This window comes from Lactuca virosa, chromosome 7 (genome assembly GCF_052849685.1).
Source record: "Lactuca virosa cultivar CGN04683 chromosome 7, Lactuca_virosa_CGN04683_v6, whole genome shotgun sequence".
NCBI classification, from domain to species: Eukaryota; Viridiplantae; Streptophyta; class Magnoliopsida; order Asterales; family Asteraceae; genus Lactuca; species Lactuca virosa.
Genome location: NC_136432.1, coordinates 282,759,593 through 282,774,346, shown reverse-complemented (window position 1 = coordinate 282,774,346; position 14,754 = coordinate 282,759,593). Strand labels below are relative to the sequence as shown.

Genomic DNA, 14,754 nt, shown 5'->3' with positions numbered 1-14,754 from the left:
TAATCCTATGGGCAGATATGACCAATTTAAAAACAGCCACTGGCCAAACTCCATACTCCCTGGTGTTTGGAACGAAAGTCATCATCCCTACTGAAGTGGTGATCCCAATGATAAGATATCAATTGTTGGATCAAAAGAATAATGACATGATCCTAGCCAGGATCTTGACACTATCGATGAACTCATTGATCTTGCTAGGATCCGCATTGCTGCTCATCAACAAAGGATCACTAAAGCATAAAATAAGAACATTAAAATAGGAAGATTCTGAATAGGTGACTTTGTCAAAATAGGATCACTATAGTCGTGCGCACTGCATACTATATAATATAAGATTCGTATTAGGAAAAATTGGAAAAAATCAACCGAATCCTCCGTAAACACACATATATATATATATATATATATATATATATATATATATATATATATATATATAATATTTCGAAAGTATAATATATATATATATATATATATAATATATATATATATATATATATATATATATATATATATATATATATATATATATATTTCGAAAGTATACGTCGACGTGATCCCGAAAATATAAATTTCGTAGAAATCCAAGTTCATATGAAGGAGATATGAATTTTATAAGATTTAAAAATCAACCACGTAATTAAAAATTATTAACGTCAAAAGGTATGAAGAGAATGGTTGACTTTTGGGTACAGTCACCACAATGAAAATCGTAGTACTCTTTATGATAGGAATTTTGGTAAAGTAACACCAAAATCGGAGTCTGTACGAGAGAGTTATGATTTTTAAAAAATCATATCAAACTAAGGGCTAAAAATAAAGTTATAATTAGCCAATGATCCTAAAGGAAAGTTGCAGTACATGTGGAGAGCTACACATGGAAAAAAAGGACGTCGAAAATAGAGTCAGTATGAAGAAGTTATGAAATTTACAAAATCTACGTTTGAGCCGAGCGCGGTTCGCGACACGCGCTTGTAGAAGGTGAAAATGTGGACCACGGAGAGCCTCACACGTGGCATAAAGTATTTGGGAGACTTCACCTAAAAATCCATGATGTGCACCCCTATTGCACGTCGCGCACCCCAAAATCGGCTATAAATAGGAGGCTAAGCCTCATTTATTCCTCCACACCTCTTCTATCATTCTCTCTCAACTTCCTTTAGTTCTAGCTTCATTTCCCTTAGTTTTAGTCTTCGGAAAAGCTCTGGAATCCCTGAAGTAGTAGTAGCTATCAAGAAGAATCTCTACCGGTATAATTTCCAGACTTTTGTCTAGGAAACCTCTGTAAGTTAAACTACACTCAACTTTATTTTAGTGTAATTTATATTTTTAGTGATAAGTCATTATTATGATCCTATGATAGGAATTAATCCTTATTGATCGTAAAGATTAAAACAGGTAAAGAACACAATATGATCAAACTGGTGCTGAATGATTAATACTCACGCCTCAGAAGAACTCGATGAAGAATTGCTTCTGTAAAGGCGCATATTAGGGCTACAAAGATAAATCCAAAACTTAACTTAAATACGTAGCATGCATGCACCTTATATACTATAACCCTAGCATTAAATACGAGTGGACATGCCCAACTCGTTTATACAAAATGGACTAGATAACATAGGCCCAATGATGCAACACTAATATTTTCAACAATCTCCCCCTTTGCGTCAATTGAAACCATAGCCATTTTAATTCGTGATTCACTTCTGCACTTCGTAGACTTTGGGAATGAAACTCAACAGCAGCTTGAAAATATGAATGTACCAAGTGATCACATCGGTGAAACACTTCACATTATCTTGGTTGTTGCCCTAAAACTTCACAACTAGCTCCAAAATAAACTCCAAACAAGAAGTAGTAAACAAGTGTTTGTCTTCGAGATGAAAGAATAACTTGCGTCGACCTGCTCCTGGACGATCTCTAGCCGTGTATACCACAAACCATCCTTCCTTGTAAATTTTTCTTGGCTTGAGCTTCTGGAAGTCTTTCGGAGCTTCTTTTGGAACAACACTCGGTTTTTGCCTCAGAACAGTGGCAATTTCCACATCCATCAATCCAACTTCCTTAATGTAAGACTTGATCAAAAGTTGAAGATGAGAAAACACAGGTTCGTACTTCTCCTTCTCTCGCAACAAAATATTGAATATCACCATCCAGTCATGGGGGTTCAAGCAAGGCAGATCTGCGAGAGTGAATTCGCAGGCTTGACATGCAGATCCTCTCGCAACTTTAAACTTCGCATTAGGGAAGCTTTTAGTCTCGATTGGCCCAGTAACCTTCACAACTACAATCTTGATCGCACTCCAAGTTTCGAACTGGGGCTTCATATGCTTCAAGTAGAAGGCAAACAACAGTTGATCCCCAGTGCTGTCTGAGAAAGGTACATTAGCAACCTTTATAAAGGCATGAAACCTGAACGCCTTTGGTGTGATAGGAAGGTCTAACTGCGAATCATGTGTATTTTGGACATCAAAGGAAGTAATAGGATCCAACCAATACTGACTTGGCATATCCACAACTTGGTTTTGCATGCGCTTCAGGGTCCTCTTTGGAAATAATAGCATTTTGCTTTTAAGAGTGGCCTGAGATTCCTTTTCATCTTTTTCCTTTTCCTCAGCCTCCTTGACGATACAAGCATTTTCATCCAACTCTGCTTCACGAGCCTTCTGCCTTTTAAGCTCAGTTTCATCAGGCTCTTCGTGTTCATCATTGTCAATAATGGGTTCATTACTGAATAACTTTTCCTTGTCCTTTGGATCTGGCTTGATGACAAGAGGTTTACCTGAAACTTTGAGGTTTTCATCAGGTTTGGAAATACCTTATCCCCCTTGTTTCGGACAAGACACCGGTGTTGAAACACCCTCCAAACGGTGCAACATTGCGAACACCGGTCTTAGCTTTTCAGCCAGATGCTTTCGTACTGTGATGGAATTCATGGGATCATGGGTATCAATGATATTAGAAAGCAGTCCATTAACATCAGAGATACAACTTCTCGTGACTGCTTTCTCTGCTAGCAAATCATCTACCTTCTTTTCAGTATAGTGAAGTTTGGTTTCCAACAGCTTACACTTTTCCTCCTTGACCGCGAGAGCATCCATGGTCTTTTTCTCCATCGCCAACTCTTCTTGAAGCTTTGTGAGTTTCGCATCGATAGAAGTCTGGAATGCTTCATGATCGGACTTGAACACGGTGCGAAGTTCAGCAAAGTTCGCCTTTTCTGCTTGGAACATGGCACCAACATTCTGAATAGCCTTGTTCGTTGTTGTGGTATTGGCGTTGTGGGTAACCAGGTAGGCTTCCATGAATTCCCTTGTGTCAGCAATTAGTTTATCGAATTTTTTCGGTCGTTTCCTTGCAAACAACAGCAGAGTCAGAAACTGCCTTGGACAAAGTGGAAATGTTGGCAGTATGTTCCTTTGTGACTCGTGCAAGGATAGACTCAACCACAGCTTTGGAGTAAGCCTCAGAAGAGGAAACGTTGGATGCGAGAAGTAGTTGGTCAAGCTTCTCATGAAGAGATTTGAGTTCCGCTTTAGGAATAGAGACATCATCTTCATTGTCGAGCCTTATTTGCAAAGGACTGTAAGTGAATCCATCCAAATCATCAACTTCATCATCTCCGAAAATCATTTCTGGGTCATCTTTGCAAATGGAAGAGATGGGTGGTGTAACATGAGTGGAAAAGCCTGAAGTATTGACCCCTGTATCAGATACGTTAACTGAACTTACAGGTGCAGTTGAGGTTTGAGGTGGAACTGTAGAATCCGTGAAAATAGGTATGGAAATTGGAATGGTCGTGATTGTTTGAGTTGATACAGGTGGGGGAGAGGAGCAATGGTGATTGGTATAGAAGTAGTTGTTTTTTGCAAGGGAGGTGGAGAAGGAATAGAATCATTAAGCGGTGGAGTTACCTCACGATTAGGAAACGGGGTCTCAGTGCGAACTTGTTCTTCTTCCTCATTGCGAACGTGTTCTTATTATTTAGTGCGAATGGGTTCATCTTCTTCATTGCGAACATGGGGATCCTCCTCAATGCGAATCTCCGACTCGGTATTAGAATCTGAATTTTCGTCTTCACTCTGAGATGGAGTAGGAGTAGGAGACTTTCTCCTTCTAGCGGTTTGCTTCCTTCGCTTTGGTGCAGCAGTAGAGGTAGTGGGAGCCTTTCACTTCTTAGATGTAGGTTTCGAAGTCTTAGAAGTTCCTTCTTTCGTAGAGTCTTTCTTAGAAGGTTTCTTTGACCCTTTTTTCCTTTTCTTGGGTTTATCTGCCTCAGCCAAAATAGCTTGAAATTCATCAGTTAAAGGATGAGGGATGAAGGAGTAAGAGTACGATATCCTTCTAGAATTTTACTTGAGAGAGGAACATCACGAAACAGTGCTTCCGGAATTGAGTCAATGAAAAAAAACTTGGAATTATCTGCCATAATAATACCGGTTGTATGGAATGTCGCACTGGAAGCCATCAGTGCATCAGTCATCACTGTAATTCTGAGCTGCTTAATAGCCCTGTTTACAACAACGGTCCAAAAACACGCACAGGAGATCTCACTGTGACGAGTAACAGAGTGACTTCTCTGGATGAATTGAGCCCACAGGATAGAACCATAATCTACGTTTTCACCTGTGAATAGGCCATACATCAGACCCATGAAGAGTTTGCTTGCATAGTCGTTGCCTGTGACCCTTTCAGAAAAGGCTTTGAACAAGATGGTGAAAAGGGCGTTCCAAGTTGGTGGAAGATTGGGTTTCTTGAACTTGGATACAGCAGTGAGTGTTTCCTTGTACCCCATTTGATAGAACATTTCCAAGATGGCTGCGTTGGGGATGGTTTCCGGATTGACCAGATTGTCAGACTGTGGGAGCCCTAGCAGATTGCAGAAATGGGTCTTGGAAATCGAGGTTGTGTGATTATGGATGTCGAAGTAGATGTGTTGCTTGTCCTTGACATAGTTGGCAGTGGTATATGCTTTAGAGAGAATCGAGAGAGGAACATTCTCAACTTGAGACATAGCAATGGTAAGAGGAGAGTGTTTCAAGCACTCAATCAGAGGTAGAAGAAAGGCATCATATTTTACCGGATCCAAATCGATGATGAGATTTTGATGTTGCTTCACTGTAAGAAGAGTGGAAAGAGCAGTTTGATTGTGAAGAGACTGATACTCAGATGAAGCCGCCATTGATGAAGCTTGAAGAAGATGAACAGTAGAGAGCCTTTTAATCGCCATAAATCTTTGAGAGAATTTTGAAAGTGGTAATGAAATAATGAACCGTCAAAATCCTTATATACAATTTGATTTGGTGAGTAAAATCCGGAGAGAGTATCTCGAATACTGAATCGTCGCCTGGAAAAGCGCGATTTGACAACTATGACAAGTCAGAGGCTTGCGTCCCGCGGCGTAAGAATAGCTGTCCGTTCAACTTTACACACGTCCGTTTCAATTCTGATCTTTAAAAATTTTCCGCGTCAGCCTATCTTTTTTTTTTGTAGTGAAGAAATCTCGTTGAATACATACGACTGCGAACCTGAAAGTTAATTGTAACCACGAACAAGACTTTTGAAAATCACAAGGATCTTCGTGCAAGAGTGTCAAAGAAAAAGAAATAAAACAAAGTTTATCTGTGGGATGTTGTGATGTCGTACATGTGACATAAAACTATTGATCCCAGACAAATATCTCTTTCTTCATAGTCAAGAGAGACTAAGAAGTGTCTGGTTGGTTTCCTGTTGAATACGATTAGTTGTTTGAATAGAAACACTGAAATCCATCTTTTGCGTAAGGCTTATCAAGGTGGTTTATCCGTTAACCAAACTACAAACTTGACATAAGTGCGAAAGTTGGAAAAGGTACTCGTGTGACCAGTGTAGTCAGTTGAACGAGTAGGTTGGGAATTTATTTTCTGTGACTTGGAACAATATTGAAATCTTAAAAAAATAAACCGGATCTTTTTGGTTAGAAAAGCCTTGGTGTTAGACAAGTTCATAAACATCACAAAAAAAAATTCATGGTACCTTCCACGAAAGTGGTTTCGTTAAAACTTGGGTGAAAACTAGAACATTTGATTGTTCACCGTCAATTCATTGTGGGTATTGAATTTTGGGTTTCACTCAGTTCATGGTTGAACGAGACTAAGATCATTAGCACTAATTTTTGCATAACCATAAACCTCAGTGGTAATTTCTGAGAATCTCAAGGGTTACATTAATGAATGCGAAAGTGATGGAGAAGAGAGTAGATGGTTACAAGAAAGCGAAAGTACCTTTGAACTTCGAATGTGACCATGCAGATAACTCTTAACTTAATGTGAGAAGAATAAGGTAGCTCATGACTGATATGAATTCGCAGCCTGATTGGGAAGAATTGATTGGTGGCATCAACTCATTAAGGCATCATAGTCGAGTCGTTGAGGCTTAGGTCAACATACAACAACATGCTTCTAGGGGCACTTAGCTAGTACATAAGTAAGGAGATTCATACCTGCCCTATCACATGAGTGGATGGAGTTTGCGAACATCTTCTTCTATGATCTTGGTGTGCAAAGAAAATGAACACAAAGTAAATTTTTATTTATTTATTTATTTATTTATTTATTTAAAAGCACTAAAAGAAATTACATAATTTATTTTTGGTTTTTGGAGTCTTTCTGAAAATGAAACAAAATAAAGTTAAAAGTAGACGTTAATGAATAGTAGACTACGAAAGGTTGCAAAGATACACAAAATATACAAAAGGATACGTGAGATACCAAACCAAGAATGAACAGTGCCCTGGGAACTACTGCGAACGTTCGCATTGATTCACATCGATAAAATAGACTATTAATGAACAGTGGACTGCGAAAGCCTGCGAACGTTCGCACCGATTCGCAGTGAAGATTTTATGAATGCTATAGTGGATTTGGTACTGAATCAGCTTCCATCATTACTAGTCCTTGAAGGATTCGATTAAATATTGCTTCAGGTAGGGCCTTGGTGAATATGTTAGCCAATTGATCAGCGGATCTTACGAAATGAATCTCAACATTGCCATCTTCCACATGATCCTTGATAAAGTGATACCTCAGTGATATGTGTTTCATTTTTGAGTGTTGCACTGGGTTGTGATATATGCGAATGACACTTTCGGAATCACAATAGAGAGGATATCTTTTCATGTTCAAGCCATAGTCGCTAAGTTGCCTTTGAATCCAAATGACTTGAGATGTGCACGAAGCTGCAGCTATGTATTCAGCCTCAGCTTTTGACAACGAAACACATGTTTGTTTCTTTGATTGCCAACTGAGCAGCTTGCCATCGAGAAATTGGCATCCACCAGTTGTGCTTTTTCTACCTAAACTGCAGCCTCCTAAATCAGCATCTGAAAATGCTTGTACAAAGAAACCCGAGTTCGCAGGATACCAAATTCCAAGAGATGACGTTCGTTTTAGATAACAGAAAATATTCTTGACAACCACCATATGAGGTTCGCGTGGCTTTGCTTGGAACCTAGCACAATTAGAAACTGAAAACATGATATCTGGTCTACTAGCTATTAGATACTTGAGTGAACCAATCATATGACGATAAAGGGTCATATTAGTAGCTGGTTTATACAGCGAAGGAGTTAGTTTCGTTCCGAATGTCATTGGAACCTTCGTCTTTGAGTCTTCCATCATTCCAAACTTAGCTAGTAAGGTTTTCGTGTAAGCCTCCTGATTGATGAAAATTCATTCCGGTCCCTGTCTAATGTTTAATCCAAGAAAAAAGTTAATTGGACCCATTGAGCTCATCTCAAATTTAGTTTCCATCAGCTTTCGGAACTCAACTGTTAGGCTGGGATTAGTAGATCCGAAGATGATGTCATCAACATAAATTTGTATGATCATCAAGTGGTCACCCTGTTTTTTTGCGAAAGAAGGTTGGGTCAACTGAACCTTGCTTGAATTTGGACATTTTAAGAAAACGAGTTAGTGTTTCATACCAGGCTCTTGGAGCTTGCTTTAAACCGTAAACCGCTTTGTCAAGAATGTAAGAGTGGTTGGGATACTTTTCATTTATAACCCCAGGCGGTTCCTCCACATAAACGGTCTCTTCCAATTCACCATTTAAGAATGCACACTTCACATCCACTTGAAAAACTTCAAAGTTTTTGTGTGCTGCATATGCCAAGAAGATGCGAACGGATTCCAATCTTGCTACGGGTGCGAAAGTCTCTTCGTAGTCAAACCCTTCTTCCTAGCAATAACCTTTGACTACCAGTCTAGCTTTGTTTCAGATCACATTTCCTTCTTTATCCATTTTATTCTGAAACACCCATTTTAAACCAACAACCGATGCATCTGGAGGAGTTGGAATTAGTCTCCAAACTTTGTTTCGCTCAAACTCATTGAGTTCATCTTGCATTGCTTTCACCCAATCAGAGTGATCAAGAGCAGAGTTATAGGTTTTGGGTTCAATCTTGGATACGAACGAATTAAACATACAAAATTCTACTTTGGAGAATAATGTAGTTTGTTTCGCTTTCAGTTGAGAACGAGTTAGAACACCTACAGAGGATTCACCAAGAACTTGAGCTTTTGGGTGATCTTTTGTCCATTTGGTAATAGGAGGGTAATTTGGATCTAAGGATGGATTCAGCTCAGCATTGACTTCCTCAAATTCAGATTGAACTGATTTAGCGTCTGAGTCATCATTCGCTTCATTATTCTCCCCCTCGAATGAAGAAAATTCGTTGACTTCAGGAATTGAATCATCACCTGCGAATGGAGGTTCATACGTCAAAGTGGGTGGGGATTTATCTCCATCAGAAGGAGACTCAGTAGAAATGGGTGATGGGAAAACCTCCCCCTGGAATTGAGTGTTAGAACCAGAATTCTCCCCCTGGAAATGTGTGCCCGTGTCTTGAGGGTCATTCGCAGTAGAAGGCTTTTGAGGCAAGTCTTTCGCAGCAACATCGATAATCTTCTTAAGTTCGTCGACTTTATTATCCAATGCTTTCGCTTCCGATGAGATGGCTTTCACAGGTTTGTCGAAGAGTAACATGAATTCTTCATAAAGGTTGGACACAGGAATAATGGCTGGACTTGGTTTAGGAAAGATTTCTTTGATTTGACTTTTGGTCGACTGAATTTGCTTTAATTAAATGTCGTCAAACGTAACATAGTAGGTTTCTTCCATTTTCTTTTAGCGTTTGTTGAGAACCCTATATGCCTTTGATGTTAGTGAATATCCCAAAAATATACCTTCGTCAGCTTTCACATCGAACTTGTTCTGTTGTTCTTTGGAGTTGAAGATGAAACATCTGGAGCCAAAAACATGGAAAAACTTAACGTTAGGTTTGCTATTATTTATGATTTCATAAGGAGTGATTGAGAATCGCTTATTTAGGATGGATCGATTTTGGGTAAAACAAGCGGCAGCTATCGTATCAGCCCAGAAAATTGAGTGGCAGACATGCGAATGATAACATGGTTCGTGCAGCTTCACACAAGGAACGGTTGCGTCTACCAACTACGCCGTTCTGTTGTGGAGTGTAGGGAGCAGAGAAATTGTGTGTGACTCCGTTTTCAGTAAGAAATTCTTCAAATGCTCGGTTTTTGAATTCAAGCCCATTGTCACTACGAACGTTGTGAACCAGCTTTCGCAGTTGAACTTCAATCTGCTTGATAAAATCCTTGAGCTTTGGAGTTCCATCAGATTTTTGTCTAAGAAAGAACACCCAAGTGAAACGAGAAAAATCATCAACAATTACTAGCATATACTTACTACCACCAACGGTTTCAATAGCATAAGGACCGCAAAGGTCGACGTGTAGAAGTTCCAAAGGTTCGATAACTTTCGTGTTCACGATAGTTGAATGACTTTTTCTACTTTGCTTTCCCATCTCACAAGCGGAACACAAATGATCCTTGTCGAATTTCAATAGAGGAAGTCCGTGCACATGATCACCAAGAACGAGCTTGTTGATGTCTTTGAAGTTTAAGTGCGAAAGACGCCTATGTCATAACCAGCTTTCGTCTGAGTGAGCTTTTGTAAGCAGGCAAATGGCAGGCTTTCCTCGTATCGGGTCCAGATTCAGTGGAAACATTTCACCCTTTCATTCTGATTTTAGAAGAACGTTTTTGGATTTCTTTTCAATAATTTCTGAACCTTCGTCATCAAAGGACACTTTCAATCTTGTTCCCACGACCAACTGTGAGACACTGATAAGGTTGTGCTGCAAGCCTTCAACATAAGCTTCTTTACGAATAGAAAATTTCCCATTTGTTATCATGTCGTAGCCTTTTATTCTGCCATATGAATTATTTTCGTATTTTACATTGCCGCCATCCTTGAGAGACCTGAACTCTCGCAACTCCTCCTTCCTTCCTGTCATGTGACGAGAACAGCCACTGTCGATATACAATTCAGTGTCGAACTGTTCGTCACAAATAACCTGCAACAATTAAGCAGATTTAGGAACCCAAAGTTTCTTGGGTCCTTGTGATCCTTTCACACAACTAGGAAAAGTAATATCAAGATCAACCATATATGTTCGTTTTATGAGAGTGGTTTCATCTTTGCCTTTGACTGTGAAAACTTTGATTTTGTTGGCTTTTGAGTTAGTTCCTATGGAATCAAAGCTTTTATTCTTGTTATGGATTTGATTTTTGACGGGCTTCTTTTCAGCTTCTTTGGAATTCACATTAGTTTTCTAAGTTAGTGCCTTTGGTTCTGAAAACAACTTTCCCTTACCTTTGATGTTATTATTTGCTGACCTCGTGGATTTAGAGAAACAAGGCTTTGGTTTCTGCATTGGTTGCTTTGCGAAGAAGGGTTTTGGAGTCCCTTTTTGCTGAGAGTCCTTTGGACTGTGAGAACAATAGTGTGCACAATGATTGGAGCTTACTTGCGAATGAGCTTTCGCTTTAGGAGACTTCCTTCTTTCGTGGCAAACATAATCCGAATTTTGGGATTTTCCAAAATTGCTTTCTTTCACTGAGATTTCTTCTATGTCAGTCATTTCTTTGTCGTTTTTGATCACCAAGTCGATTTGACGACTTATGGATATTCACCAAAGGATTCGCTTTTCTCATTGCAGGTTCGCTTTTCTTTACAGAGTTCGGTTCGCTGCGAACCTCCTTGGTACCACTAGGACTACCTTTTTCAAACGCTGAGCGATTATTTAAAGGTTCAGCCACATATCTTCCTTTGACTTTCCAGGAAGTTCTTTCAGATAAACCAATGGTTTCATCAGCATTATCTATGGGAGCTGACCAGAAGAATTCATCACATCCGTCTTTGTTGTCTTCGTCGACAATGGTTTTCAGCTCGACGGTTTGAGTTTTTGTTACCCCATTGACTTTAAAAACTTGATTTGGCGTTATTTGAATCCTTGGGAAAACAATTTCTTTTTCTTTCAAAATTCCAGGTTTGTTTTGAACAACTCTTGCGAATTCAACAGAATTTTCAGAAATAAGAGTTTTCGCAGGTTTAGATTCACTTTTAACAAACTCTGAACAATCAACCTCATCCTCTACAGAAATTACACTCATATCAGTATCCTCATCAAATTCAGAAGTACTATCAACATTTATTTTGCTTTCTGAACTTAATTTGGAATTCAATAAATTAAATTTATGCACAATATCAGATTTGATCTGCTTTTTGTCATTCTCATCCAAAATTTGTTTCAACATGTTTTTGTGGTCTTTGGACTTAATGTAATTTTCGATACGTTCAAGACCGAATTTGTATGCATCAGAAGTTTCTTCAGACGAAACAATAGATTCGCATTTGTAACAATTTGCGTCTATTTCGTCTTCCTTTAATTCCAGAAATGGCAAGATCATTTTATGGATTTTCTTACCGATTTCACAATCAAGGTGCAGTTGAGTGATATTAAAATAAAGCCTTTTTGCAATTAATCAAAAGATGTTTCGCTGTTTCAAAAGCATTAAATTATCTCTCTATAAATAAATAGATTCATCCGTAGACTTAGATAAATCCGACTCAACCTTCTGGATCCACATACGTCTCTCCTCACTTTTGGATGTTGCCCTGCTCAATTGATCAGTTAGGTTAGAGTTTGATAGCCGAGTTTGCTTTAAACTATTGCTTATACTTAAATTCTGTTTCGTATCTAGATGTAGGAATATTACGTGATTCAAGAATGGAATTTACCTTATTGATCAGCTGTTCGCATTCGTTGATATGTTCTGGAACAATCTTTGTCGCGAAACAGCTATCTTCGCTTCTTCCACTCTCACCTGCATTCTCCTGCATCCGCGATCCACCTTCAGACACCATCAAGCACCTTCCTAAGAAATGCAAATTATGTTATTTCACAGTGAATGCTCTTCCATGTGTGGGCTTGCATACTTCTTCATCTTCTGAGTCTGTTGACCAGACTTCCACTCCTCCGAACTCTCCTTGAGCCATGTTTTCCTGTACAACAAAAGCACGCATAGAATTATCATTAGATTTCTTCTTCTTAATCTCTTCTAGCTTTCGTTTGTGATATGCCTCCTCATCCTCCTCTTCATTTTTCTCATTCTTCCTTCGCAACATGCATTCCTTTGCAAGATGGTTTTTACCATGACAATAATTGCAATTGTATCCGGAGTCTCCAACTAACTTTTTCTCCATCTTCTCTTCCTCTTTCTGAGTACCACTTTTGTTTTCTTCTTTTACTTTCTCTGAGCTGTAGCTTCCCTGCCAGTTTTTTTTTTTTTTTTTGAGGGAAACTTCTTCCTAGAAAATCGCTTAGGGTTGGATACCATTAAAGCAAAGTCTTCGTTTGAGAGCTCGTACTTAGAATGATCTGAATCAGATCCGTCATCAGCAACAATCTTGCCTTTTGCAACTAAGGCTACAGACCCCACCCCAGACGTCACTTTTGCTTCTTTCATTATCTCACTCTCTCGTGCCTTCAGAATTCCCACAAGCTTCGCAAGAGTATAGTTCTTGAACTGTTCGTGTGCCTTAATAGTTGAAACCACAACTTACCACTCTGATCGAAGCCCGTTCATGAACGTGACCTTTTGCTCAATCAGTTCACGTCCAACCCCGTGCTTCATCATCTTGCTAAGAATATGATTGTATCGATTGCAAGTAGCACTCAGAGTTTCTTCAGGCTTTTGGATGAATTCGCCAAACTCAGATAACAAGAGAGTTTGAGTTGAGTGTTCTAGATCTGCGTCTGTAGAATAGAGTTCTCTCAACCTATCCCAAATATCCTTTGGTGTGTCATAGGAACTTACAAGACGAAAAGTATCTTCTTGCAATGCGAATCTGATAATCCTCATTCCTTTAATGTTGCTCATGAGTTTGTCTTTTTCATCTTGAGGCACTTCCTTCACATCAAGAAGCAACTGGTTGTATTCTCTCTGGGTTTTGATGGTTCTTTTGGTCGCTTTGTGAACAAACGGACCTAGAGTGATTGCTTCCCAGATCAGATGACCATTGTCTTTTGAACCCAAAACATAATCTTCAAAGTGGATCGCCCAAACTTCATATTATTGAGGAGAGAGAATTGGAATCCTGCTGGTTGATCCGATGCTGCTTGAGATATTCAAGGAGTTGATATTTGAGTCTTCGTTCTGCATGGTGAATGATCTTTTAATACCTGCAACTAATCAGACTGTAAACACTTATTAGGTTAATATTGAGATCACAGAGTAACGTCAATAAATCAGTGACGACTCTTAACAGATCCAATATTTGCGGAAACCCTAATAATTTCTTCAAACAAAAGAGATGTGTATTAAGAACACAGTCTCCTACTCTGATACCAATTGATAGGAATTAATCCTTATTGATCGAATAGATTAAAATAGGTAAAGAACACAATATGATCAAACTGGTGCTGAATGATTAATAGTCACGCCTCAGAAGAACTCGATGAAGAATTGCTTCTGTAGAGGCGCATATTAGGGTTACAAAAATAAATCCAAAACTTAACTTAAATACGTAGCATGCATGCACCTTATATACTATAACCCTAGCATTAAATACGAGTGGACAGGCCCAACTCGTTTATACAAAATGGACTAGATAACATAGGCCCAATGACGCAACACTAATATCTTCAACATCCTATAAATAAGATTTGCCAGTGATTCCAAGTCATAATTTTTATTGATCTTCTTACGGGATAGGTGTATAGATAGGTTTACGTTGGCTTCGTTATTGGATTTCAGAAAAGCTATATGCCAAAATGATAATGCTTCCCAACTGTCCTGCCTGGCTGATCCTTACTTGATAGATCTTGATGTAGACATTGGGATTACTGTGGATCTAGACTACTATTAGTTACTAGGATCATTAGACTAAAACTCTGTACTAAAATTACTTACGTCACGGAAATATTTGAGGTGTTAGACGAAGCTCTACCTAGATCACCAATCACCCACCTAAGTCAACTGAGTGCATAGTCTCTTTCATGAACATGATTTAATACAAGTATTAATTAAAATATTAAATATTTGCTCAAAGTAATATGTGAATTATGTGCTTATTGCCTAGATTATATGTTTGGATATATAACATGCTATGTGCGAACTAGATGTGGTTCTATTTTATGTTAGGATAAATTGATAATAATAATATTCAAAGTAAAATTGTTGAGAAGATAAATGATTAATAATACCTAATACTCTTGTGGAATAGATATATACACTAAGATATGTTAGGGATAAACTTAGACTTAGGAAGATACCTAGTTTAATTAAGTTCATATTAGGTAGTCTCATTACGAGAATGTGCATAACCTAGGAACAAAGAGTAAAG

The 14,754-nt window shown here is 38.6% G+C and overlaps 1 protein-coding gene across 1 annotated transcript; it reads right to left on the bottom strand.

Annotated features, from left to right (window-relative positions):
* Positions 1 to 6,626: 6,626 nt before the first annotated feature.
* Positions 6,627 to 9,868, bottom strand: LOC145127787 (uncharacterized). The gene is made up of 4 exons (XM_079062917.1): positions 9,747 to 9,868; positions 9,500 to 9,689; positions 8,536 to 9,108; positions 6,627 to 6,650 (listed from the first exon to the last, which is right to left on the bottom strand). The coding sequence occupies exons 1-4, from the start codon at positions 9,866 to 9,868 to the stop codon at positions 6,627 to 6,629; spliced, it is 909 nt and encodes a 302-aa protein (XP_078919043.1).
* Between the last annotated feature and the right edge of the window lie 4,886 nt (positions 9,869 to 14,754).

Bases quoted from the DNA above. Each gene is read 5' to 3' on its own strand.
- LOC145127787 (XM_079062917.1), bottom strand. From the start codon at position 9,868: ATGGGAAAGCAAAGTAGAAAAAGTCATTCAACTATCGTGAACACGAAA. The intron at 9,690-9,746 runs GTATATGCTAGT...GTTCTTTCTTAG, and splicing joins GAAACCGTTGGTGGTAGTAA to ACAAAAATCTGATGGAACTC. The intron at 9,109-9,499 runs GTAGTTGGTAGA...AAGCAAATTCAG, and splicing joins ACACTCCACAACAGAACGGC to TCGACCAAAAGTCAAATCAA.